Source organism: Neltuma alba, unplaced genomic scaffold (assembly GCF_004799145.2).
Source record: "Neltuma alba isolate B1F8T4 unplaced genomic scaffold, ASM479914v2 tig00013190_pilon, whole genome shotgun sequence".
Lineage (NCBI taxonomy): Eukaryota > Viridiplantae > Streptophyta > Magnoliopsida > Fabales > Fabaceae > Neltuma > Neltuma alba.
In genome coordinates this window covers 37,453-64,717 of record NW_021637496.1, presented here as the reverse complement: position 1 = coordinate 64,717, position 27,265 = coordinate 37,453, and the positions used below count along the sequence as shown (strand labels likewise).

Sequence of the window (27,265 nt, the reverse complement as noted above, 5' to 3'; positions counted from 1 at the left end):
AAATGGTCGTGGCCATCATAACGGAGGCAATGGTTGTCTATGGTGCAGTTGGTGTCAACGTCTTAGTCACACATTGGCCACCTGTTACTATAAACCCACTAATCTCATTAATGATATTTTTTATTATTCCCTATAGACTTATTTTGCAAATCCTCATATTGTCACAGATCCATCCTGGTATATGGACAGCATGGTGAACTATAATGTCATGCCACATTTAGAAAATTTGGATCATGTAGCTCCTGTTGGTAAGTTGCACATTGTTATTTGTACTGGTGGACGAGATCATGTAGTGGGTGTTGGTTCTACTACTCTTCCATGTAACCAATCTAAATTATTTCTTAAGGACGTTTTGTTGGTTCCCTCTACTACTAAGAATTTACTTAGTGTTGATAGACTAATCCAAGACAATCCTGTTGATGTTAATTTTAACAAAGCTGGTTGTGATGTGAAGGAGTCGAAGACAAGTAGGCTTCTGATGGCAGGGACACCCAATGAAGGACTCTACCCAATGGATAGTAATTCATCTTTGAGACTACAAATCAATTACGTAAGGCTTGGATCCACTGATCATGATGAGTTTTTAAAATGGCACCACACTTTGGGTCATTCTAGTATTAGAATATTAAAACAAATCTTGAATAAATGTAATCGAAAATTTTCTATCAATGAAAATTTTTTCTGCAAAGCTTGTTAGTCTAGAAAATCAAAGTTCTTGTCATTTCCTAATTCCCTGTCTCATGCCTATACTCCTCTCGAATTGATTTGTATGGACTTATGGGGTCCCTCACTAATACAGTCCACTGGTGGTCACAGATTTTATGTCCATTTTTTAGATGACTTCAGTCGATATACGTGGTTGTATCCACTTAAGCATAAGAATGAAACCATGGTTGCTTTTAAGCACTTTAAAGTATTGGTGGAAAATCAGTTTAATTTTAAGATTAAAGCTATTCAGTGCAACAATGGGACTAAGTATAAATCATTCATTCCAATTGCACAAGAAGCAGGAATTAATCTTCAGTTTACATGCCCTTACACCTCTGTTCAAAATAGACGAGCAGAATGGAAACATGGTCATATTGTTGAAACTGGGTTAACTTTATTGGCTTAGGCTTGTATGACTCTTACATACTGGGTAGATGCATTTCAAATGACTGTTTTTCTAATTAATCGGTTGCCTACTCCAATGCTTGATGGTGATACACCTTTGTACCATTTGTATAAAACAAAGCCAAAGTGTGAAAAATTACAGCCTTTTGGCTATACGTGCTACCCTGCTTAAAACCACACAATGTCCATAAATTTCAATTTCACAGTCAGAGATGTGTTTATCTGGGTTTAGCATCTCAACAAAAGGGATATAAGTGCTTAAGTGCTATTGGGTAAATTTTTATCTCTCACCATATTGTTTTTTATCCTTTTTTCTATCCGTTTGTTTCAGGTTTCTTGAATCAAAGGGCTATTGTTGGGCCACCTCATCATGAAGTGCTATTTGTCATTCAAGCACCCCTAACCTTCAAGAGTCAGAACACTACAGGCTCTGATACCAACTTAGAAAATAGGGCAATATTGGATAAAGTCTGAGCATTGAATCATATGCTCAGGATCGTGTATTAATATAGTGCACAATACATCATTATAGAATATTACACAGCTGTAAAGGTATAATAGAATTAGTTGTACGGGTATAACAGAATTCCTACAATCCTAACACATATAAGGGCCTAATTAAACATGAGACAATTTGGCTAGAACTCTAATTTTTGTTCTTTAACTAATTTATCTTTATTTTGTTATTCCTTAACAACTAAACAACATTTCAACTAATTAAATAAAACCCCTCTACAATTAATGAGCTATGTTAAGAGTAATTTAAAATTTTAAAAGCATTAAATAATTTTAACCAATTTATTAATCTATATTAAATTTGTTAATAGCAATAGTCCATAATAAACTAGCTTAATTTGCGCTGTAAAATAAAAATCATATATGTAAAATTAGGAATGAAAAATTTACTGTTAATAATTCTTAATGTATAATGATTATGGTTAAGAATATCCTAAAATCTTTGGTGAAAAAAAAGAATATCTTAAAATCCTAATTTTTTTCCTCATAGACCAATTATAAGTTATGATTATTTGTGCTTCTTAAAATTAGCATTTATAATATCTTAGTTATTGTATGCAGGTCCTGAAGAAGAATACATCATTTAAGTTTTTGCCACAAGTTATATTAATGAAACTTATGAATAATAACTTCGAAAATTATGGGTGACTTTCTTTGATGATGACATATATTTCTTATGTAATATCGTATCGATGTTTTTAAGGATCAGAACAATCCTGAACTAGTCAAAGCATTATTTTAAGGTTCACATTGAATCCGCAGAAATAAATTAAAATTAATATATCTTTATCCTTTATTATATTGAAATATTCCACAAAAAATAAGTAAAACTATTACCGATAAATTTCACAATATAATATTCAAATGTCTAAATAAATTTATAATATTCATCGCTTAAAAGTTAACATAATAAGCTAATATTCTATCATCATAGTATTCATGAAATAAATATGTAAATTATTAGTAGTTATGTATAAATATAATGCTAATACAAGCCAACAAAGGTCTTAACGCTTATCCAATTGATGAGGATCCGACTCATAATACCCCACGAATGACGTTAATTTGAATCTCTCTATGAATTGATGAGTAATTGGCAGTTACTTTCATACGTACTCTAAGCCTTGATTAGTCATAGTGTACTCCTACCTTAATCTTCTGAGATTCCTCTAAACCCAATTCACATAAATTTTTAGTTATTAAAAAAAAGACAAAAATAAAAAAAATAAAAGTTTAAACTGGTTGTAAAACTAGCTAGCAGCCCAATAATTAGCTTCCTTGGCTTCTTGATTTATCTTGTAATGTTTCAAACAAGTTGAGACAAGAGAATTCATGGGTTTTGACCAGTTGGATCCAATTTTGATATGAATGAGTTACATATAATAATAAATTAATAATTCTAGCTAGTAACTAAATATAACCCCAAAAAGAAATTTGATTCCATAGTTATATTATTATAATGAAGAAAATTAATACTTAGGAAAAATGAAGTGATATATATGTGTGTGTCCATGTTCTCCTAACATTTCTCTGCATCTCCCACTCCCACTTTCCCAACTTTCTTTCCGTTAAACAGAGCCCAGAAATTTTAGGAGAGATCTGGTGGCCTGCAACCTCTCCTCCGCCGGAGACGCTTTCTCTTACCTTTTCCCGTTGCCACTGCCATTGCCATGAACCTCTCTCACAACAACAACAACAACGTTAACCCTAACAACAACAATAATCAGGCTTGTGCTGCTTGTAAATATCGACGTAGAAAGTGTGCTCCTGATTGCATTCTCGCACCTTATTTCCCTCACGATCGCCAACGTCAATTCCTCAACGCCCATAAATTGTTCGGCGTCCGAAACATCACCAAAATCATCGAAAACCTCAACCCTCGCGACAAAGACAACGCCATGCGAACCATCATTTATCAATCCGACATGCGAGCTAATGATCCTGTCGGAGGTTGTTGCAGGTACCTCCAGGAGCTTCAAGCTCAGGTCCAATACCATCAAGCTGAACTCGATCTTGTTCTTCAACACCTCGCTGTTTTTCGATCCCAAGCTCATCATCATCAGGAAGCTATCGATATTAATAACGATGCCGATCATTTGAATCTGTGCAACCCTAATAATATTAGTCATTATCAGTTGGCTCAACAGGATCCGTATCTGATGGTTCAGGAACAACATCATCAAAACAATAATGGTGTTGCTTTGCAGCATCAGGACGATGTTAATTCTTGGGCCATGCAGGAATCCATAACCTTGTCGTTTCACGACAAGAACGGCGACGATGAGAGTGGTGGCGGTTATGTCGGCGATGAATGGTACAACAATGATCAGAAACCTTCGTCGTGTATGCTTGACAACATTAATTGTGAGGAAAGGAACGAGATTGGTTTTGAACCTGAGGAATTAGTGGAACGGAGGTTTGTTTTTCATATATATATATATATATATATATTTATGTATATTTTAATTATCGTAGCAAATTATAAGGATTCATCAATTTATTTACTGCACTATATGGATTCATCATCCATTATTGTGATGATATTATTATTTGTTTGTTTACTTGTGTATATCATATTATTACGTAAACTTGAATTTGTTTTTAACGTGATAAAGTTTGTCTTCTTCTTTTTCTTTTTTTTTTTACTGTTACGTGCAGTGATGAGGCGATCTTGTTCAAGATAGAAAATGCAGATGTAAATGAAGAGGTTAATTGCATTCAACAAGTTCAAGATCATGATCTAAAAGGTGCTGCAACCTTGTTCACCCTCACAAATTGCACTAGCTGATGGGAAATTATATATCTTACTTCAGGTTTCAATTTTGGCACAATTTTGTTTAAGATCATAGGAAGCAACAAAGCTTAGAAGGTGCTATAGTACATCTTGTAGAGAATTAAGCGTTATTTTTTTAATTAGTTCTTATTTCTATAGAATCAATAACATTATATGCCCTCCAACATGACAGATTCTTTAAAAGTTATTGGAAGTTTTGTTAGGTGATCGAATTCAGTGGGCAAAGTTAGATATATGCTCAGTTTTTCAATGTAAAATGAGACTTTTATTTAACATATATTTCTCTATAAATTTAATTTGACTTATTATTTGAAATGTGGGTGAATCTCTAGATAATATGCGCCCGCTGAATTAGATGAATTTTTGATATTGATATGTAGTGCAGCGTTGTTCTAAGAGTCTGAGGAAAAAAACTTTCATTAAGTTCATCATCAACACCACAGTAATAAAATAAATATCAACAAAGCCAGCAGAAGCTTAAATAATTCTTCTTCTTCCTTTAATTCTTCTCACATATATGAATTGCACATGGTTTTTCTTTAGGCAGCATAACAGTGTGACTGTTGTGTTACAAAAATATAATACTGATGCACGAACCTATAGTTTAGATAAATCAAAGTTTGATTTGCTTAACAGTAAAGCTACAAATAAATCTTAAAGTTTTCTTAGCATAGAAAAGAACCAGAAAGGCATACTTAATCCGTAGAAAAACTATGACTGGAGAAGGAAAATCATATCCCTGCTGTATGCTTGTAGTAGAAGTTGTTTGTGTGTGTGTGTGTGTGTGTGGGCGTTCGCGCACACTGGCGGCCGACAGCAACATATATATCTGCAACTTTTGTGTATGCTCTAGTCAAAAACTTTTGCGTGTGTGAGAGAATTAACATTAACTTCGGACAAGTTAATTAAGCTCATGTCATGGTATCAAAATAAACAATATAGCTACAGCTTTTAAGGAAATGATGAAGGCATGGAAGAACTGAGACGATAGCATAAATGTGAAGTTGTCTGGCTTCATCTCATCATCAAAAGTTCTTGAACCAAATTCTCACCAAGCCCATGCATATATAATTCTCCGCTGTGCATTTCATATGATCAAATACTAAATCCCCTTCCTTGATAATAACCCCACATTTCATATACACACTAATGAAACGGTAACCATGGATTTGCCTAACAAGGTTCTGAGTTTCAAACTCTGCACAAACTCATCATGAAATGCTAGCTGCAGATTGTCACATAGTATGATAGTGTTTGACCATTACATTGGCCAGGTGCATTTTCCTAATTAATAACAATTTTTCGTCCAACGCACAGCAATCAACAGACAAATTAAATGTGGTAGATGGATTACAGATTTCACCAAAAAATTTTAAGAGATCGATGTTGACAAGCCACAACGGGTACAGTGAGTCGGTGAAAGCTTTTAAACTTGATTGATGAGTTAGTGAGGGCATTCAAGTGACCACCATCAGATCAAAACACTTTAAGATAAGGAAAATTTTGATGCATGAATCGACTGTATAACTCGAGAACGTGTTTTCAAGGGGGAAAAAAACTTATATATATATATATATATATATATTATATTGCTAGCTCCCCATGAACATGATGTTAATGTTGATTATAGGATGATGGAATTTCTTCCCTTTATGTATGAATCTGCTATGTGCATGCATAATAATGAGCCTAATGTATTGATGAGCCCTAGACAATTTAATGCCGTGGCATTATATTGCAGTGTTGATGCTAGTGTTATGACCACTTAAATATAAGATTTCAAGTTTAAACTTGAGTGAAATAAGAAAATAGCTTTGAAAGAGCTATCCAAATTTAAGGCAAGATAATGCTTGAAATGAAATATCAATATCAAATATCAAATGTGGTATACATAATTATACAAGGTACAATATAATCGTAAGTTAGTCCCTCAAAGGGTAAAATAGTCTAGATTTTTATTAAGTTATACGAATTACCCTCAACCCAAATGAAACTAAAGAAGAACCACTTGGATTTACTTTTTGTAAGAAGCTCCATCACATCATTTATCAAAAAAAGAGTAAGGATGCTCTCTTGGAAGTAATTGTACGTAGCCAGGAGGAGAGGTATGTTTTGTTTATAAATATGTATTGATTGGTAGAAGAGAACACTTTGAATTTGATATCCCCCTACTTAAATCATTATTATACTACTTTTTAAACGCCAAATTAAACTTGGTGCTACCTACCATTAACTCCCAAGTAACAACTCATTAATGATTTAATCATATCTTATCATCTTTTTGATTAAGCATCATCATTATCAATCTAGTTGTATGAAAACTACAGTTAATTGGTGGTTTGAGCTACGCGACAAATTACATTCAACATCATTAGTATAAACTGTGGTTCCTATAGCTGAACCAAAAAAATTAAAATCAACATCATAAATTCATATTAAATTAATTTGTATCACCAAAAAAAAAACCAACCAAATAAAACATATCAAAATAGACTCATTCAGATGGTAAGAACAGGATGGGTATAAATGAGTAGAAATATTATTGTCTTGCATTAAAAACATATAGATATTTATAGCTTATATCGAATTACATAGCGTATGTATCATAATTGACCTTAAAAATTATGCACTTATAATATTTTAATTAAAAAAATTAATATTATATTAATTTATTCAATAATATTTGTAACAAATCAAATTAATTATATCCACGCCATAAACAACAGATTAACTCATTCTTCAAATCTTGTGTAATAATATACTGTTAAATATTCATACAAGGAGGATTGAATACAGAAATCGTCAAATTTAATTGGGGACAAAAATAAAACGTGAAAAAGAAAAGGAGGATTTAAAAAATAGTACTTTTCTCTTTTTTCAAAAGAAAAATAGAAATCTTCATCCGATGCACCATTTCCAAATCTTGAACCTAACGTGAACCTTGCATTTGGCGCCAGAAGTCGCCGCCATTGCCTGTTTCTTCGCGGCGGCCGGAACCGTAACCCTGATTCCTTCACAAGATACCCGTAGTCCAACCTTGGGTGTCTTCAACCTTCCCATCTTCGCCTTCACCTTCGTGTACAAATTCACCTTCATGTCCAATCCATTTTCTCTCTGCAAATCAGCCTTCAGTCGGCTAGCAGATTCACCGTCCAGTACTGCACCATTGCTCGTAATCAAAGCCCTCAAGAGCGTCGTGTTCTTCTTGCCGTGCTCGAATGACGGCATTCTCCCGTCGCCGACGCTGACGTCTCCAGAGATTACGGAAATTGAGATCCGTTCGAACTGGAAGGCGATTTTCTTGTTAGGGTTTGTAGCGGTGATATTGAGTTCGAATCTGGAGTTAAGTGAAGAGGAGGAAGTCATGTTGAGGTATGAGAGTTTGAAGGAGTCGACGGTGAAGGAAGGGCTGTGAGGTCGATAAAGGAGGTAGAGAACGATGCCAGCAACGCCGGTGAGGAATAGGAGGATGAGAATGACGAGGAGGAACCAGAAGCAGAAGGTGCAGCAGCGTCTGCGGTGGCTCTGACGGTGGTACAGGTAGGGCTGAGGACGGTAGGCAGGTCGAGTGGCGCCGTAGAGCTGGGCTTTTGTGGCAGGAAAAGATGGCCTAGCTCGGCCGTAAACTGCAGTGGCAGGCTTCGCCGAAGGGTAGACCCTGTCCGCCATGGTGATCGGAGGAGTGGCTGGAATCGGCAAATGCAGAGAAGAATGAGTGATTATAGTTTTGAGAATTAAGAAAGAAGGGGGCTTATGAGTGTGGTTTTGTGGGATTATATTTAATAGAGAGAAGGTTAAGAACAACTGATTCTTGTTAATTAGTCACAGGTTTAAGTATATAATTATAATCTGATACTCAACTCATCAGTTCTTGGCCAATAACAAAACAGTGATGTGGGAGGTGGTTGGGGCCGTTATAGTTAAATTTAGGATTTTTAAGTGCTCAAAATTAAGTTATTGGATCAGCTTTTGAATTTGGATGAAAAAAAATCTATTGAAAGATGGTAAAATAAACTTCACTTTAAATCATATTTTAGGATTTAAAGTTAAAATGTTTTTACTCCCTGCATGGTCATTTGTTTCTTATAAGGAGTTTTGGAGCAAGTATTTAATGGCTTGACTTTGTTTAAGAAAACTCTCTCTATTCAGGTCTCCCATCCAACAAGAAACTCACTTTTATCATTTCTTTTATGAGGTATTTTTAATATGTTTCATTAGAACAAAAAAGCTGGCAAAAATTTTAAAAAAACTTAAATTTTATTGAATTTAATAACTTTTCAATTTTAATATTAGTTAGTAGAATATATAATAAGAATAATTTTGTATGTTCATATAATGGATATTTAATGACATGATTTATTAAAAAATGAAAAATATTCCCTTTTTATCTTATAAATAGGATGAGGTGAGTAAATCAATCATCACTTTATTGGTGATCAAGCGCCGACAATTTTAAATAATTAATTACTACCTCCGGTCATTGATATAAGACCTCTTTTGACTTTTATTTTGATCATAAATATAAAACCCCAATTTACTTTATATTTTATATTTATGTATTTTTTTTCAAGATAGTTCTTCTAGTAATAGTAGTTTTAGCTAATACACTTGAACAAGGATAGTTTAGAAAATACAACACCTATTTATTACAAATAATTAACTTAACTTATTTTCTTAATATATTCATATTAATCAACTAATTCTTATATTTAGGACCGGAAGTAATATTTGGCAATGTATATAGTATATGCAATGAAAATGAAGGAAGCACCTAACAGTAGGTTTAATTAATGATTAATTTCCATTAATATTCAATTTAGGGGCGAACGAAATGGAATGCTTACCTTCCATTTACTGATTTTAGATTTGAAGCCCCTCGATCATTTTCAAAAAAACATGTAGAGTGATGTCCGTTAGATTTATTTTCCCGTTAGTAACTTACTTGATAGATCTTCCCTACCTACACGCCTACCTTCATTGTCCTCTCGATCTATCCCATTCCCAAGTTAATGGAAGTAGGAAATTTTGTTGAACTTCCATTCATTAATTAACAATGCTCATCTGGTCTTATTATAAGACAGTCAAAGAATTTTTTTTAATCATTAATATAAGTTGTCTATTAAATTTACTATATAAACCTACCATTTTATTTATAATTTATTATTTTATGGACTATTTACTCCGATTCATAATATAACAAATTAATTAAATTTTTTTGCAAATCAAGGAATGTTACTCAAGTTATTAAATTTGTTTTAAATTGATAAAAGTTATCTCTTGTACTCTTATTAAAGAATATAATTAGAAGTTTCCCTCTTATCTCTCTCACAATCAAAGTTAAAAGTAAAAAAACAATCATTAATTATCTTGTCAACCTCTTATATTTTGGACCAGAATTTTCTTTTAATCAATTTCTTATATTATAGACAGAAAAAATAGTTTAATTTTTTTGAAATACTTATTAATATTTTAAATTTTAAGACAGAATTAATGAAATTTAGGTTTTTTTTTTTAACACTCTTATTGACCTCTCTAAGAGTGTTTGAGAAACAGCTTCCTCAGGAGTTTTTATTGACTCAGAGAATGGTGGCTTCACGTTGAGTATCCCAAGTGATGCAATCCTATAAAGATTAAAAACAAAAAACAAAACAACTTGTTACTGAAAGCAAAGTTTTGCAATATTCTGTAATCAATTTTGTTTTTGCAACAAATTTTTGGTGACAAATAATCCCTTCATGGGCTGTTTAACACCGAAAGAACAACAAAAAGAATAGCCGACTGAAAATTATAAGAAGCCCATTTATGTGGGCCCGACGTGGACTAAAATCTCGGCCCAACTCCATACAAACAAAAGGACTCAGATTATTTCACTAAATCAACAAATTAATGTTATGTTGGAAATAAGGAAGTCATAGATGATCAATATATTTTAAATTAGCACGTAATGATAAATGATACGATAATTGAGAAATTTAATTTAGGACGCTGAAAATATATACAGGGATTGAAGAAAATAACAAACATGTATTTAAGGAATTTGAGGTTAAAGTGAAAGAAATGGACAAAAGAAGTAAAAGATTTGGTAGCTGTCATGTTATAGAACGCATTAACGTGAAATTCCTTCCACCAACCACCGGTATCAGTAAGTTCCTAGCTACCCCCCAAAGTTATCTTTTTGATCTAAAAATCGGCCAAAATATAGATTTTATTTAAATTCTAAGATGCAAATCCAGATGGATAAATATATACTTAAAATCATATATTAATTTAAAGGCTTAATATCATATTTAGCCTTTGAAATTTGAAACTAATAATTTTGGTTCATAAAATTTGATTTCATTTTAATTTTAGGTCCTCAAAATCAAAACAAGTGGTTTTGGTTTTTAAAATTTAATATTAATATAATCTTTAGTTTCTCAAGTTTGTCATCATTTTAGTTTTAGTCACTCAAATTTCAAACCATAGGTTTTGGTATCTCAATAGGCAAAATGGTCCAACTTTTTGATGGATTATGGGGATCAATATTTTAAAGGAAAATAAACTTGAAGAATCAAAAAGAGAATAAGCTTGAAGGACCACAATTTGTATTAACTCTAAAATTTAATTTGATTTTGGTTTTGATCCTTGTTTGAAAGATAAAAAAATCTTAAATCAAATCGAAATTAAAGTCAAATTTTACAAAACCAAAACTAAAATGAGATCAAATTGTAAGTACGTAACTATGGGTTTTAAACTTTAAAAATTAAAATTAAAATGGAATCAGATTTTAGATATTAAAAAGTATTAACCTTTGATAAAATCATACCATATCATGCAATTGAGGGTCGATATATAAAGCCACTAAGCCAGATTAGAATTCAGCCTTATCATTTTCATCTCTCAATCCTGTCTTTTACTGTCTCTCTTATCTTATGGACTAAACATCTGAGCACCAATCTTTAAAATCGAAGTTGATGACCCACGTGGAAGTATCTTGTCAAATGATGTGATTTGTCGTTTTGCTTTTAATATGCCACTTGTCTTCTTTACCATCCTCACCAAGTTTAGTCATACCCTAATCATTTGACTTGTATAAATTCTAAAATAAGCCATATGAGTTATTTATATGATAGAAAATTCAATGATTTGTAATCATAAATTTTATACATGTATATATATTATAAATTCTGAAAATATCACTACTTAATCTATTTTAAATAATTTATCCAATAATTAAATAAGAGTTCTTGATCATCATGTCCTAGTTAAAGGCAGGAAAAAAAAAAAAGAAGCAATTTCTTGTAGTTGTCGTTTTTTTCCTCTCTTGAAACAAAATAAGTGAGACTGTGTTAGATATTTTGCCATCAATGTCATTGCTTTTGCTTTATAGTTAGCTATCTGAAAAGGGGTTTAGTTCCCAGCGGGAATCACATTATCAACTTTTCAAACTAAAAACAAATACGATATATTATACTATTAAATAAAGATACGACCTTGGGTTTGATTGGTACCTCCAAATTAAATCTTTATGGACTGATCATAAAAGCTAAATTTGTTGGTTAAGTAAATGTACCTAATTGCATCTTGCTTTAAGTTAATTATTATTATTATTGTGTGGATAAACTAAAAAGAAAGTCAAGCATTATGATAACTTTTGTTTTATGAGCAAGCATTATGATGTTTACTCAAACAGTTAACATTTTTTATATGATTTATTCATAATATACTGTTACAGTTTTAAGTTTTTTAATCAACAATGTTTAATTTAAATAGCTTGAATTTGAGTTTTTTTTTTGCCTGTTTACATTTTTTACCAAACAAATTATGGACTTGATAAAATTTAAAAATAAAGAAAGTAGAGAAAAAAGTTAAGATTTGGATACTTGGTGTTTTTAGTAGCATAATTTGAATCATTGGTTAAATATAGACAATGTAGATTAATTGTCTCTTAACACGGAAAAATTGGAAAGTTTTTCAATTGAGAGATTTCTCCCCCAATCTATTTCAACTAAGAGTATTTAAACTCGCGTTTGACTAAAGGTAGAAATAAGTCAGGTGGTTTGTCAGAGGCCAGTAGTCTGACCTGTAAATGGCATGGCCTGACCTGGTCTATTTAGATATTAGAACAGATTCAGGCCTATAAAAAGGCTTATTTACTTTATCAGGCCTAATAATAAGCCTATTAGGCTTATTAGGCTACCTGAGCCTATTATTTTTCTTTTTTTAGGTTAAAATTGCAAATGGACAGAAAGGAATCTATTATTTTGATTGGTTAATTGAGAAAACTATACCCACATAAATATGTTATCCAAAACTCATAGCATGTTTCGTTTCATTTCTATTCTCTATAATAAAAATAATTAATGTATGTATAATGACACATATTTGAATAGAGAAAGAAAACATAAGTACATTAAAAAAATAAGGGAAAATTAATCTTTTGGTTCCTTAACTTTTAACTCGGTTATAACTCAATCCCTCAAGTATGACTCAGTTCCTCAACTTTTAACTCGGTTGAAATTCAATCCCTAATTTTTTTCTATTTAATAAATTAATTCATGTCATGTACAACTCACCTTGAATCATCACCCAATCACCCTATACGTGCTGACATGGGTTTCAAATAAGCTTTGCATTCATTAGCTGCGATCCTCCCCTGTTTCTTACTACTCATTTTCTTTCTTCTTCTCAGAGTCAAATGTATTATTTACAGTATATATGCAGTGAAAAATTACACACCCGCCCAAATATATCAAAATTAAAGTGTGGGTGGGGGAGTTGTAATTAAATTTATGAATGGAGAGGCTATACATATAGTAGATGCAGTGGGTTTAACATGACATGGAAAAAGATTTACAAATAAGATATTATTATTCTTCACAATATCTAAGCATCATGCCAAGAACTGATATAATAACGATAAAAATCAGGCGAAAAGCGAAGCTGAAGCTCATGGAATGGAATTGAAGGGACATGCTAAGCTGTGCCAATGCAATTCCATCCTTTTATTGGTGAGGACCGAAAGAAGAGAAGAAAAATATGTTCCTTTAATTCAAGCGCAACTCCCCCCACTTTGATTTTGATTGATTTGCGTGTGTGTAATTTTACACTGCATATATGCTGTAAATTACACCTTGGCCTCACGAATGATTCATAGAAGAAGGAAAATGATAATGAAACAGGGGAGGGTCTGACTAATGATGCAGGCTTATTTGGAAGCCATGTCAGCATGTATGGGGTGATTGGCTGTTGTTTTAAGGTGAGTTGTATATGACATGGATTAATTTATTAAATAGGAAAAAAAATTAGGGATTGAGTTTCAACCCAGTTAGAAGTTGAGGGACTGAGTCATATCGAGTCCAATTTGAGGGACTGAATCATAATTGAATTAAAAGTTGAGGGACTAAAAGATTAATTTTTCCAAAAAATAAAAGCAGCATTCATTTTTTTTGGGTCAAACAGCATCATTTGTTTATTTGATCTATGCTTTTCATATTAATCTTATATAGAATATATATATACAGAATTGACCTATTATGTTTTAGATTGTATATATGTGTGTTTAATCTAATTCTTATTATAATAGTTGCTTAATAAATTTAAAAAGTAAATAAATGTAACATATTTTTTTAAAAACAACCATGTGTAACAACAGATTCAAATATTATTTTGTTAGTAAATTAGTTTGAAAAAATGATAAATTTAAAATATAAAGGGGATTAAGGGCGTTTTATATTTTAAACTAGATCTAGTCATCAACTAATTTTTATACTAGAAATGGGATGAAGTGATATTTTTATACCAGAGTAAAATTTTGTTTTCTAATAATTTTTCATATTTGAATTTTTTTTGGGGCCTAAGGAGACACGTTTTACAAATTGTGTTAATTTGATAATTTTATATTTTCTGTTTGTATTTTAAATAAATTGGGTTGAATTATTATAATTTTAAATTGATTTATGTGTGTTTAAAATTTGTTAAAAAAAAGCCTCTTAACAGGTCACAGGTCAAACCAGGTCTGATTACAGGTCAAGCTTAAGTCGAACAAAAAGCCTTTCACAGGCTGGAAGCCAGGCTCAAGCCAATAGGCCTCACCACAGGCCGGGCCTGTTAAGGGTGAGGTCTGGTCTGACCTGGCCTGTTTTCACCTCTACGTTTAACTACAATTTCATCCCATTTCAAATTCGTGTTTATTGATTAATTCTTGATTACATCACTTGTATTTTTTAACGTTACATACGCTTATAGATTTAAATTTCATTTTTAGTTCTATCATAAATTTTACTTCTGTCTTCTAACTTCATTTTATCTAGTTTGTCCTAACCTAATTAATACTTTCAATTTTTTAAATAATGAGTCATGCAAGAGTTCTCTATCAACCATCTTAATTTAGTGGCGATAGTGGAAAGATATTTGAATAGTAAATAAGAGTTGGTCTAGTTAGTAAATAGTCAGCTCATGATCTATAAGATTATAAGTTCGAATTCCACTACTGATGTGAAGATTTTGTTGGTTAGCAATCTCTAAGTATCTATCTGTAAGCGCTTTGTGTGTCTAAGCCTGGAGACATGCTTTGATTCTAATGAGCTCTTGGAATTTAACTTATCTAAACTTTTTATCCACAAAAATATATATTTAAATATTTAAAAAAATAAAAATAAAAATTAATTATAGTTGGGTTAAGTAGAAGTAACTCAAATTTTTAAAATTAAATTAAAAATTTAAATTTTATAAATAAGAAAAATATTGAGAGAATTCTCTATGTTGGGATGGCATGCTCGGATACGCTCCGATTCCGATCTTATGAGTCATAAGATAGTTATTAGAAAACGAATATAAATAAATTTTTTTACTAGCAAAATATAAATAAAAATTTAATGATTAGAAATCTAATATAGGAAAAATGATAAAAAAGAAACTGAAAATTTGTAAATGTTAAATAAAAAATTTCAAAACAAAATTTTTTATTATTTACAAATTTAGTATTATCAATGTTTGAGATTTAATACCTTTCAGCTTTTTTTTTTTCTCGCTTTAAGGAGCAGCTCTGCCTTACTAGTCAAATGCGTTATTGATACAACTTTCTCGTAGTCAAATAAGGAATTATTGAAGGATTGTTAATTTATTACAATGTAACTGATGAAGTGTTACGTTTACGTGTCATTCTTAACCCCCTTCTCTATCTCTCTCTGTCTCTCTCTTCATCATGCCAGCTTCCACAGGTTTAACCCCACCAACTCGTTTAAAGAGAAATCATTGTGCTTTGCTGCTTCAGAGTGTAGCAGTGGACGAGCATCGCACTCTGCTTTACTTCGATCTGTTCTTTAAAGAACGCTAACACTGTCCTTTCACATTTCTCATGTCTGCAATTTAGCTCTTCTGATAAAAAAGGCGAAAACTTTGGTGTCTCCCACCAAACCATTCTTCTGCCATTACGCATCTGTGATCTTCTTTCTCACTCCTTTAACTCCCATTGTGCGCCTGCTTTAAATGGTAGATTCAACTCATGGCTGTCATTTACTGTGATCTTCACGTTTTAATTCAGCATATCCTCTCTCCGCTTTCACTCACTCCCTTTCAATCTTAGACAGAATTTCAGAATTGATCAGAGATAAATGGCGCTGGAGCTGTTGTTTTTCCTGATAATTAAGCTACATTTAGTTGTCAGTGCTACACATTTTCATGGATATGAAGGTATTGGCTTAATTGAGGTGTTATCTGACTTAGTTTTTGCAATGGGTGTGTGTGATCCGTTTGTGTAGTGAGTAACTTAGGGATATCAATGATGAATGTAAAATGTGATTCAGATTTTGAACATGAGTGCTTTGTTTGCTCGGACAAGTGTTTCTCTGGGTGAACAAGTGGGAACTCGGAGATTAGTCCAAAATTAACTTTTTCAGGATATTTGTTTGGTATACATTGTTCAGTAGTCATTACAGTTGATTTCTACCACAAATCTTGGTGTCTGCTGTCGTGTCCATTGTCGTTTCGAAAAAGATCCTCTCCCTGATATTGTTAGTTAATGAGTTTCTTGTATTTTCTTACCTATTCAGTTGAAATAAAACTAATGAAGATCAAACCCTTGATCTTGTCAGAAACCATACTGGGATAATCTTTATCCTGAGTAAAAGAAAAGTTTAAACCATCTGTATATAGCTGAAGACCATCCTTATACACAAAATGGATTAATTGATGTCAAGGAACATATGGTTTTAAGTATAATATAAATCTTTTCAGTAATGAGTGTAATTTTTGTTCACAGACAGTGTGTGTGTGTGTGTTTTTGTTTTTTTGGGGGGGGGGGGTTAACAGTGATCCTGATGTGTTTCAGAGTATGAACTGGAGTTTTTTGGTTGCATGAGGGGGAAAAAGTAGCATGGGTATGGAAAATTATTATGATTATGCCATGCCTGGGTTTGTATTACCCGGTCACATCTTCAGGACTGTGAATATTTTTAGTCTTTTCTACAATCAATGCAAGTGTTCTAGTATAGTTAAGAAAACTTGGTCAATGAATTATGCTCTTCTGATGTTAAGAAACTTCAGGGTTGGCCAATACCTATACCAGTCACTTTATGGGGAATGAGTATTCAGAAAATTTCATTTGGGGGGGGGGGGGGGGAATCTTCAGCACCAATGTTTTTGTCTTGTCGCCCCCTTGCTATTTGTCTGAAATTTTCTGTTCTCATTCATTTTTCATATTTTATGTGAGACTTAATCTCGGCATGGATAAATAATGATCTATATGATAATTATATGTTCTGTTTTTCCTCTGTAGGCATCAATCAACACCACTCCAGAAGCCACGCAAGTATTGCTCTTCCCCCAACCAAGTCATCTTATGGAGTTCCTGAAAGTATTGCACTTCCACCTTCTAAGTCATTATCTAAGGCTCCTATAAAGGAACGGACACATGGTTTAGTAGGTCCTCCAATATTACATCATATGCATCACCATTCCAGAAGAAAGTTCAGTAAACCCGCACCAGAGCCAACTTACTCAGTTCATCCACCTGCCTACAGTCATCAAGGTTAGATTCTGATTAAAGAACAGAACAATTCTTGTGTTAAATTAATTCATTTTGGCATTAATTATTAATATAATTGTCATTTATTCTGTAAACTCAAAGGTATAGGTCCTTCTGTTTTCCAACCACAACCTCCTATCTCTTCATCAGCAGGCTGGAAATTACCTGCGCCTGCACCATCACCAGCAGGTCTATCAGGCCACTTGAATGGTATGAAAAACACCTATTATGACCTTTGCTATTACCTGTATACTTATACTTTATCTTCCATTATGATTGATAGGTATCTCAGTTGGCTTGTTTCCTTTGTCCATTAGTGCCCTCTCCTTCACCGGGAACTACACCTCGGGGTTCGCCATTGAGGAAGACGAAGACTCCACCAAGAGGACCTGTCTTGGGTCTGCCACCTCCACCTCCCAATAAGGGTACTTTCAACTTAATCTACTACACAGTTTGTCCCAGAAGATTATTTATATTATGTTAGTGTCTTCTTTTCTACTCAACCTAAGAAATTCTGTGATGTTAACTTTACCTGTAGACTGTATATGGGTGACTTGCTCAGAGCCCTTCACATATGCACCTCCTGGATCACCTTGTGGTTGTGTATGGCCACTTCAAGTTAAGCTTCGCCTTGGTATTTCAATATACAAGTTCTTTCCTTTGGTCTCGAAGCTAGCTGAGGAAATTGCTGCCAGTGTTTTACTGAATCATAACCAGGTTCGCATTGTGGGAGCTGATGAAGCTAGTCAACAACTGGAGAAAACTGTTGTTCTTGTAAACTTGGTACCCACAGGATCAAGATTTGATGACGCAACAGCATTTTCAATATATAAGAAGTTCTGGCACCGGGAGATCCACACGGATGCTTCCCTTTTTGGTTCCTGTGAAGTACTTTATGTCCATTATCCAGGTTATATTGATTTCCAGTTTCCTTTTACTTTTTATATTTTTTTATTTTGTAAATTATTTAGTTTTATTAATAGATTTCCACATTGGTTCTTACTCTTCATTAACATATGCACAGGTCTTCCACCTTCTCCACCTTCAGTTCCCCCAAACATTGATAGCCCATTATTCCCCGGTGATGACAACAATGGAACAATGATGAAACCTTTGGGAGTGGCTATACCGAGGAAAGCAAAGCCAGGGAGTGGAAAAACTATGACTTTAGTAATTGTGCTGTCATCTTTTACAGCTCTTATTATACTTGTTGGATTTGCATGGCTTTGTCTAACGAGATGTGGCCCTTGTGTTCATGAGAGTAAACAAATTCCAAACGCAATTCCATCCTCTTCAAAACTATCAGGTAAAACTAATTATCTATTCATTCATCTCTTTTGGCAACAAGATACATTGCCATGCTGGCACAGTTTTATCTGTTTATTCCTAAAAATCATTTTGAAGCATCTTAGTTATTTAAATTTCCTTTTACTAGAAATGCTTTAGATATGATGCATTCCTAGTTCATCCTTCATTTCTAGCCTTCTGATTTTTCTTGATCTTTTATTTTCAAGTCTCCATCTTAGCTTATCAATTTAAAGTTTCAAATTTTTTTAGTTTTTCCTATTCTTTTTTTCCCCCCAAACATTTGGTTGCATCAGTTTAAATACATAACTATATTTGCACTTAGCAGGGAATGCCAGGTCTTTGACTAATCGAAACATGCCAGGATTTGGTTCAACAACCTTAAGTTCTAGAACAATAACTTATACAGGATCTGCCAAGAGTTTTACTCTGAATGACATAGAGAAAGCAACTAACAACTTTGATGCGTCAAGAATATTAGGAGAAGGGGGCTTTGGGCCTGTTTATAAAGGGGTTCTATATGATGGAAGGGATGTGGCTGTGAAGATTCTCAAGAGAGATGATCAGCGTGGTGGCCGTGAATTCTTAGCAGAAGTTGAGATGCTTAGCCGTCTCCACCATAGAAATTTAGTTAAATTGATAGGTATATGCATAGAGCAACAGAGTCGGTGCCTAGTCTATGAGCTTGTCCCTAATGGAAGTGTGGAATCCCACTTACATGGTAATCAAAAGCTAAGTTCATGGGCGTTACCCACACTTTTAGAACCAAAATCCTTGGCAATTCTTCATATGCTAACTTTTGAGTTCTTCATATGTTCACAGGTGCCGACAAAGAAACTAATCCACTTGATTGGAATGCCCGGATGAAGATTGCACTTGGTGCAGCTCGCGCCTTGGCTTATCTGCACGAAGATTCAAATCCATGTGTCATTCATCGGGACTTTAAATCCAGCAACATCTTGTTGGAACATGATTTTACACCCAAGGTTTCAGATTTTGGATTAGCAAGAACTGCCCTGGATGAGGGAAACAAGCACATCTCCACACACGTTATGGGAACATTTGGGTAATAAATGTCATCCCTCTTGGCCTTCATGTTAAATTTTTTGAGCATTGTCATGTATGTGATAGTTAAAAAGTAAACAATGATCTCATTTAGATTCAATATCTCTTAGTTTGATGGACCATTGAATCTTTTATAAGGTGGGTGCTTTACCCTTTTATGGTCATTTTGTTAACATGAGAAATAATTTAACCTTGCTGATATATTGCTTTGCAGCTACCTAGCACCAGAATATGCAATGACAGGCCATCTTCTGGTCAAAAGTGACGTTTACAGTTATGGAGTTGTACTTCTTGAGCTCCTAACTGGAAGAAAGCCTGTAGATTTCTCACAACCCCCAGGTCAAGAAAACCTTGTTACTTGGGTTCGTCCACTTCTCACAAGTAAGGAGGGTTTACAAATGATCATAGACCCGGTTATAAAGCCTGAAATCACTGTTGATTCCGTTGTAAAAGTGGCAGCAATTGCATCAATGTGTATTCAATTGGAAGTCTCCCAACGCCCATTCATGGGTGAAGTTGTTCAGGCTTTGAAGCTGGTATGCAGCGAGCTTGAGGAAACAAGCACAAGAAAATCAAGGAGTTTCCGAGAAGAGGGCCTCCAAACTAAAGTAGATGAACAACCTTCAAGAATTTCAGCTGAGATAGTGGATTTTCCAGATCACGAGACCAAAGTAACATTATCAACGTCAGAGTTTTTCAGCACATCAGGCCAGTGTTTTGAGTCATTCGGGAGGCATTCCACTTCAGGGCCTCTCACTACAGGAAAGAAAAAGCAGTTCTGGCAGAATCTGAGTTTGTCTCGAGGGAGCATGAGTGAGCATGGGTCTTCAGCTCAACGATGGTCTGGTTCTCAGTAAATTCTCAGCAGCATGATTTCAATGTTGTTTCTCTCAGGTAGGCAGTGCCTACCATGTTATTTATAGGTCATACTTGCAAATGAGAAAGAGTAAATGTACAACTTAGATGTGATGGAGCCTCTTAGAACTTGTGTGCCTACCTTAGTTGTGAGTATGGTCCATCAATAACATTGTAGACACGGCCTATTGAGCTTTTGAAAGCAACTACGAGAAACATGTTCTTTTTTTTTTTGGGTCAAAAAAGAGAAACATGTTCATTGATGACTACTTTTTGAGTGAGAATTAATGACTTGTTTTTTATTCTAGAGTAGTATTTAAGAAGTTTTATCCGAGCTTTGTGAATTGAAAGTATCACAGATCATGTATCACCTTTCAAATCAAACTAGTGATTTATCCTCTGTGAATCACACATAAGTATATGTGATGTTGATCTCTAAACAGGATATATGAGTACACTTTGCAATTGTTCGACAAACAGGACCCCAACCAAAACAGAAGAAAGTAATATCACACCAAAATGATTTGTCCCGATCTTTGTTTAGTGATGATCACTGTTTACTGACCATTACAACAAATATATACCACATCAATTTCCATTGTTCCAACTTACACAGTTCCTCTCACGCCATCATACTGCACTAATCTTCCCTAAGCTGATTTCCGCAACCTATCCCTCAAAATCTTCAGTCCCATGTACCTGTGATATACATAAATTGATTAGTTGACAAGATATGGATAGCATAAGAACCGAAATACTTTTTGTGGATGTCTACTGCATATTATTGGTGCCCGAAATGGTATAACTACTTTATTGGTAGGCCACACTAGTGCCCTGGAGCCGAATTGGTTCACGGAGTATGTTTAGCAGCTACTTATGTTTTCGCGTGTTAAACTATATGTGTATCAAAATATTTCTTGATGGAAATCTAGTGCATATTAAAGGCTCCCTAAGTGCTTTAGCTTTTATTGAAGCCCCACCAAATTTGTGCTAACAGCTAAGTAAGCAGGCTTTGAAATATCTGTTTACATGTAATACATGCACATGCATATGCACACATTTAGATAAAAAATATATGATCAAGATTAAAACAGAAATATTTAATTTTAAAATTATTTTTCTAATAAACTTGAATTTCAACTTTGATCTTAAACGATGTTTAATGATTCATCTTATTTCATACAACAAACGACTCCTCTCAATATATGTCTCTGATGGGGAAGTTTATTGCAAGATATATGTATTACTCTATGTTAAGGTCACCGTGTACATACCTGCCCATCATCATGACAGTGGCTTGAGGATTAGTCCCTGGTGATTCTGTAAATGTTGAGCCATCCACCACTCGTAGCCTGTCAACTCCAAGAACCTTATAATCAGAATTAACCACCTTCCCCATGTGGCATCCACCATGGTAATGCCAGATTGTAATCACCGTGTCTCTGCAAAACTGCTCCAGTGACTGCGTGTCATTTAGATGCTTGGGTATGAGGTTCACATTGGCCTTCACGGTGAGGTTAAGAAGTTTTTCTGTGGTTTGTTTGGGACACATGGTGTAGTTTGTGAAGTGCTCTGACTGCACAACCTTAGTGGCTATTCTGATACCCTCAACACAACGTTGGAGATCATAGGGGTGACTGAAATAGTTGAAGGTAACAAAAGGGTTGTCTTCTACATTGGTGTTGTTTAACTTGAGCTCACCTACAGACCAAGGGTTGGCCACTTTTGACAAGATGAAACCTCCCCTGAATGCTTCAACCGGGAGATCTCGCTTGTTCTTGATAAAAGCTTGAACAGCTTCTGGGGATCTTTGCTTGGGAGGGATTGTGGAAAGCTGGCCAATCTGAGATATCATCCAAAAGGAAGAAGAATTAATTCCTACGATCTGTGTAGCTTGAAAGTGATTTGGAAGCAAAAGACATCAGATAAGATACTGTAGTAGTGAAAAGGCAAGAACTGAGTTCTATTCATATTTTCACTCTTGGCATTAGTACTCTCTTAGCTCGGAAACACTAACTTCAGAAAATATCAAAAGAGTTGAGCCCAAGTTTCTTTTTATTTTTTCCCCCTCATTTCGTTTAGTAAATTCATCAAATATATTTATATTGCATGCATACCTCAGCAGACAAGATTCCATGGTGACAGTGAATGCTTTCGTTGGACTGACTGAACCCACAGCTAGCCTCAATGTACACTCCGCGTTTAGTGATGCCCACAGTCTCAATGAGTGACTGATAAACTGGTCTATTGGAAGGAACAAAAATGGTGTTCATGGGGTTATCAGCCATGCCTTGCCCAACAAAGGGGTTATCAAGCACCACAGGGATCTTAAAGTCCTGAAGGTGCTCTTTTGGGCCAATCCCACTTAGCAGAAGCAGTTGAGGAGTCCCAATCGCACCACTAGATACAATCACTCCATTCTCCCTTCCATTTCCCAGATTTGCCTGATGGCTCTTCCCATTCTCATCTTTGAATATCACTCCCACAGCTCTTGGCCTCTTACCTGAACCAATCCGAACTTAACTTTATCATACATATTATGAACTTGTGTCATGTCGAATCTGGTTTTCTTAACATCACAAGTATGATAAGCGAGTAAAGCGTACCTCGAGTATCAAACACGATTTTGTGGACAGTGGCGTGGGTGAGAACGGTGAGTTTGTGGGGATTGGCAGAAGCGAGAAGTTCAGCAGAAGTGTGGCGACGACCGAATCGATCAAAGATGGTGCCACCAAGCTTGGTGCCATAAATATGATCGAAGGTGAAACCGTTGAAAGGAGAGATTCCTGCGTCCAGGAGGCTGTCTCTTACTGCTCTCTGAAACGCAGAGAACAGAGGCCTGTGCACTATTTGCTTCTCTACCCACTCGTATGACTCGTTCACCACCTTCGCATCCCACCCCACTCTCTTTATAAACCTGCATAATATTGATTTTAGATTTCATGCAGTACAAAGATATAAATGCATATATATATATATATATATATATCGCAAAATATGTTTAGTTGATAATGAAAAATCATTAAAACATGTGCATCATTTTTATTTCACAAATAAATAGATAAATTAAAAAGTAAAAAAAAGAAAGAAAGAAAGAGTGAATCAACATGGGAGAAATCTCAATTTTTGAAACTACATCTAGATCCTGGTTAGATTCCAGTTATAATTAATTATAAGATATAAAATAAAGCTATGATTTTTTCTTTAAAATATTATTCAAAGATCCTTATATTTCAAAATCAATCAATTACTATAAACCAAAAACCAAGCAACATTTTACTCTTTTGCATCACTTCCATTGGCATTAAATGCATTACTAGCGGAAAAAAAATAATTTCTTATTTTTCTTCATGAGCTCAAGATCATGAGTGTATACAAAAGTGACTGCTTTTAAGTCAACCAAAAAAAAAAGTGACTGCTTTTAAAATTTTGAATAAATGATATAAGTATTTTTATTAAAAGAATATTTGATACGACATATTATGAATTTCTAATATATGTTTTTCAAAATTAAATAATTTAATTTATTTAATTATCGATTACGTAAAACATGTGCTACTCCTAAAGTGATTTTCTCTTTAGATTCCATGATTTATAACCTCCTTTGACGTTGACACAGATCTGCTTTTTTGTCGTTTAGCTGCAACAAGTTAGCATCCATGTTCCCTACGCTTAGGGGAGCATTACTTAAAAAGATTAACTGTTTTTAAGACTCCATAACACCTGAAAAGGACAATGTAAGGGAAACAGGCTAACCAAAATTCATCAGCAAAGTTTAATGATAGTGAAAGACTGAAAGGGTATAAAAAGAATTGTGGGACCCACAAAAAATAATGAACCCTTATAAACCCCCCCCCCCAAAACAATGATGCTATTTATTATGAGAAGTGGATCGGTGAGGTTATAATTATGGATCCAATACAATTTAAAGCATTGAGTTTAAGCAAAGTTTGCTAAACTAAGAAAGAGAAATAAAAATGAAAAATAACTAAACCTTTTAACCTTTTTCTTAAATTTGGTATATAATCCACTCAACTTGATCATTTGTTAATTTTAGGTGATCTTGATCATGAGATCTCAAAATTATGAAAGCAACAATATCACCAACATTAATTAAAAATAATGAATTTATCATGTTCATGCTTTTAGTTAGCTTAAAGTGTAATTTATTGTTTAGAAAAAATAAATAAATGAGAACAATTATGGTTGATAAAATCAACAAAGTTTCTTCTACTAATCAAATGCGGCAGAACTGTCATTGCATTAAAAAGAAAGAAAATCTTGTTAAGAAATCATAAATGAGAGTTATTTTAATTGAAAAAAAGGCCAGCTGCTTTGTAAGCTTTTATTATTATTTTTTGTTACCTTGAGCTTGCTCTGGTGTAGAAGCCAGCATTAATGGAGCTACCACCTCCCAAAACCCTAGCTCTGGCATTAAGAACACCATCAGTGGAAACGAAGTACTGGGAAGCTGAAGTTGGTGAAGTATCAGCCAAAGTGATATGAAAGTTCTCCAGAAATGACACATTAGGGTTTGTAAAAGGGACACCCCCTCTTTCAAGAAGCAAAACCCTGAAGTTTTGGGACAATGTTGAAGCCAGAGGGCAGCCCGCTGTTCCACCTCCCACTATTATATAATCATAAGCATTGTTGCTTGGTGTTGTTGACGACGACGATGACGAGGAGGAGAATGAGCTTGCCTCTTTCAGAAATGGATATCTGTATTTGTTATACCAGTTCTGATCGTCACCTGCAGGCAGGAGAAATGTCACAGTCATTTTTTTTATAATCACATTATAAGCTTTTCGAGGTTTTTTTTCTGCTTTCAATTGAACAATTTTTGGATCCAAACTAAAAAGGAAAGAAAAATCAAAAAGTGGGATTGCTGGATTGCTGTTAAGAACGTAATGTGTTTGATTTAGTGTCACAATGAAACAGCATTTGATGATCTTCATGGACGCAACGTAACCCTTTAATTAATTATTAGACTTTCAGTGACATGTTGTCTGGTTTATCGCTTGTTTGATTTAATGCCAGAAAGAAGCAGCATATGATCATCATCCTTAAAAAGACAAACCATTATATCCTTTCAGCCACACTTTGTTCAATTTCTGACTTTTTCACGAGTTTCTGTTTTGACTGAAACGGAGTTAAAAAAGAAGCAAAAGAGAAAACAGAATCACAAAGAAGAAGAAAAAGAAGAACAAGACAGAAAGCTGGCTATGGTATAACTAGCTGGATATGGCAAATAGAGACAGCACAAGATCATCGTCACATCATAAACAAAACCTATTAGGCTTGCACGCTCACATTTCGTCAAGTTGGCTCCTTTCTTAATTCGTTTGTCTTTAACAAAAGGTTGGGACAAACCCAAAGAAAATTACAGGCTAAAAGAGGAAAAACATAAAGCTAGCCATAAAGCTTATGGCTCTGTCTGGCTTTCTGTAAATTGCAGTGAAAAGCATGGCGTGTCTGATTTAATGCCAAGATCAAGAAGCATAATAAAGTTCTTTTTATCAAAACAAAGAAGGACTCAGGTTGATCTGCAACATTCCCAATAAGCCAATAACAATGTAGAGAAGAGTTTTGGAGTTTTCCTTTTTAGCCTTGAAAACTGAGGACTCTTTAACTTATAAAAATGTAATGAAAGTTAGCATTCTGCAGAGGAAAGCCTTGAAAACAGAAGCAGAATGAAGGTAGATAAGAAGAAGACGACCCAATTTTTTTTCCCTTTATATAGTTTTTTGGGTAATGAGGAAGAAATAGAAGAGGAGGAGGAGGAGAAAGCACCTTGGCAAGGAGGGAGAGAGAACACAAGCCAGAGGAGTAATGAGCGGAGGAAGAAGTTGACTGCAGCAACAGAAGCCATTGAATCTCAGAGGGCAGAGACTGAAGAAGGTGTTCCTTTCTCCTCTCTAAGTGGCTGCCTCTGGTTGGCCTTGTTTTGTGTGTTCCCTCTCATATAAATACTTCAAACATAAATTATTAAAATATTATTGTAGAATAACTGATTCGTTTTACACCATCCTTCTTTCATATTTGACTAATTTCCATCGTCTGTATTCTTCTAACAGGACTTGTCCTAAACTTGTTTTCTTCCTTCCAAATCCATACTTATTATGATTAAGTAGTGATTAGAATTTGAACCCTTTTAATATAACATGAAAGGTACATTTTAACAGTAAATTAAGATGATGTTATATTTTAAATAAAAGCAGTATGTGCTTAGCCGTGAATGTTGCTGTGAAAGCGTTTGTCAGAAGATACTAATATATTATTGGCAAACAAAAGAAGATACAATTAATACAGGTTAAGTATGATTATGACATATTCTATATGAGATCACTTTGAAAATATTTGGATTTGTTGAATTTGGATGTATGATGGAGATTATGGGAGTCACTGTAACTTGTAAGTTCTAAGAAATGAGGATATATAAAGGCAGCAATAAATAATGAATATGAATAATTGTAAATGATACGTGAAGAAGTTAGCCGCTTCTTAAATTGAGGCTGGAATGAGTAGGAAGGAATTGTGGGAATTAGTGGGGATTACATAATAATAATAATAATAATAATAATAATAATAATAATAATAATAATAAATATAAG

At 34.0% G+C, this 27,265-nt stretch overlaps 4 protein-coding genes across 8 annotated transcripts; 2 read left to right on the top strand and 2 right to left on the bottom strand.

Annotated features, from left to right (window-relative positions):
- The first annotated feature begins 3,299 nt into the window (after positions 1-3,299).
- Positions 3,300-4,417, top strand: LOC114735227 (LOB domain-containing protein 22-like). The gene is made up of 2 exons (XM_028922903.1): positions 3,300-4,045; positions 4,288-4,417. Exons 1-2 carry the CDS (start codon positions 3,300-3,302, stop codon positions 4,415-4,417), a joined length of 876 nt encoding a protein of 291 aa, XP_028778736.1.
- Positions 4,418-7,321: 2,904 nt separating this feature from the next.
- On the bottom strand, positions 7,322-8,092 carry LOC114735226 (NDR1/HIN1-like protein 13). The gene has a single exon (XM_028922902.1). The coding sequence runs from the start codon at positions 8,090-8,092 to the stop codon at positions 7,322-7,324; it is 771 nt and encodes a 256-aa protein (XP_028778735.1).
- Positions 8,093-15,657: 7,565 nt separating this feature from the next.
- Positions 15,658-20,883, top strand: LOC114735231 (receptor-like serine/threonine-protein kinase ALE2). Of its 5 annotated transcripts, none has more exons than XM_028922908.1 (10): positions 15,658-15,895; positions 15,994-16,096; positions 17,181-17,432; positions 17,532-17,639; positions 17,747-17,854; positions 17,968-18,339; positions 18,454-18,735; positions 19,063-19,455; positions 19,557-19,800; positions 20,014-20,883. In XM_028922908.1, the coding sequence occupies exons 2-10, from the start codon at positions 16,018-16,020 to the stop codon at positions 20,654-20,656; spliced, it is 2,481 nt and encodes an 826-aa protein (XP_028778741.1). In that variant the 5' UTR covers positions 15,658-15,895; positions 15,994-16,017; the 3' UTR covers positions 20,657-20,883. The 5 variants fall into 5 exon arrangements, with proteins under 5 accessions (XP_028778741.1, XP_028778742.1, XP_028778739.1 ...); XM_028922909.1 differs by having other exon boundaries at positions 15,990-16,096; positions 17,538-17,639; XM_028922906.1 differs by having other exon boundaries at positions 15,990-16,096.
- Positions 20,884-20,974: 91 nt separating this feature from the next.
- LOC114735232 (protein HOTHEAD) lies at positions 20,975-26,556 on the bottom strand. Its single transcript, XM_028922911.1, has 6 exons — positions 26,445-26,556; positions 25,020-25,404; positions 23,261-23,571; positions 22,772-23,157; positions 21,929-22,497; positions 20,975-21,353 (listed from the first exon to the last, which is right to left on the bottom strand). Exons 1-6 carry the CDS (start codon positions 26,521-26,523, stop codon positions 21,305-21,307), a joined length of 1,779 nt encoding a protein of 592 aa, XP_028778744.1. The 5' UTR covers positions 26,524-26,556; the 3' UTR covers positions 20,975-21,304.
- Positions 26,557-27,265: the final 709 nt, after the last annotated feature.

What these genes read in the sequence shown, in the direction of transcription:
- LOC114735231 (XM_028922908.1), top strand. Translation starts at nt 16,018, where the DNA reads ATGGCGCTGGAGCTGTTGTTTTTCCTGATAATTAAGCTACATTTAGTT. An exon ending in ACTTTATGTCCATTATCCAG is followed by an intron (nt 18,340 to 18,453) that starts GTTATATTGATT and finishes ACATATGCACAG; the next exon opens with GTCTTCCACCTTCTCCACCT. An exon ending in TGTGGAATCCCACTTACATG is followed by an intron (nt 19,456 to 19,556) that starts GTAATCAAAAGC and finishes ATATGTTCACAG; the next exon opens with GTGCCGACAAAGAAACTAAT.
- LOC114735226 (XM_028922902.1), bottom strand. Translation starts at nt 8,092, where the DNA reads ATGGCGGACAGGGTCTACCCTTCGGCGAAGCCTGCCACTGCAGTTTAC.
- LOC114735227 (XM_028922903.1), top strand. Translation starts at nt 3,300, where the DNA reads ATGAACCTCTCTCACAACAACAACAACAACGTTAACCCTAACAACAAC. An exon ending in GAGGAATTAGTGGAACGGAG is followed by an intron (nt 4,046 to 4,287) that starts GTTTGTTTTTCA and finishes TGTTACGTGCAG; the next exon opens with TGATGAGGCGATCTTGTTCA.
- LOC114735232 (XM_028922911.1), bottom strand. Translation starts at nt 26,523, where the DNA reads ATGGCTTCTGTTGCTGCAGTCAACTTCTTCCTCCGCTCATTACTCCTC. An exon ending in ATGGAATCTTGTCTGCTGAG is followed by an intron (nt 22,498 to 22,771) that starts GTATGCATGCAA and finishes ATGATATCTCAG; the next exon opens with ATTGGCCAGCTTTCCACAAT. An exon ending in ACTGTCATGATGATGGGCAG is followed by an intron (nt 21,354 to 21,928) that starts GTATGTACACGG and finishes TGTATATCACAG; the next exon opens with GTACATGGGACTGAAGATTT.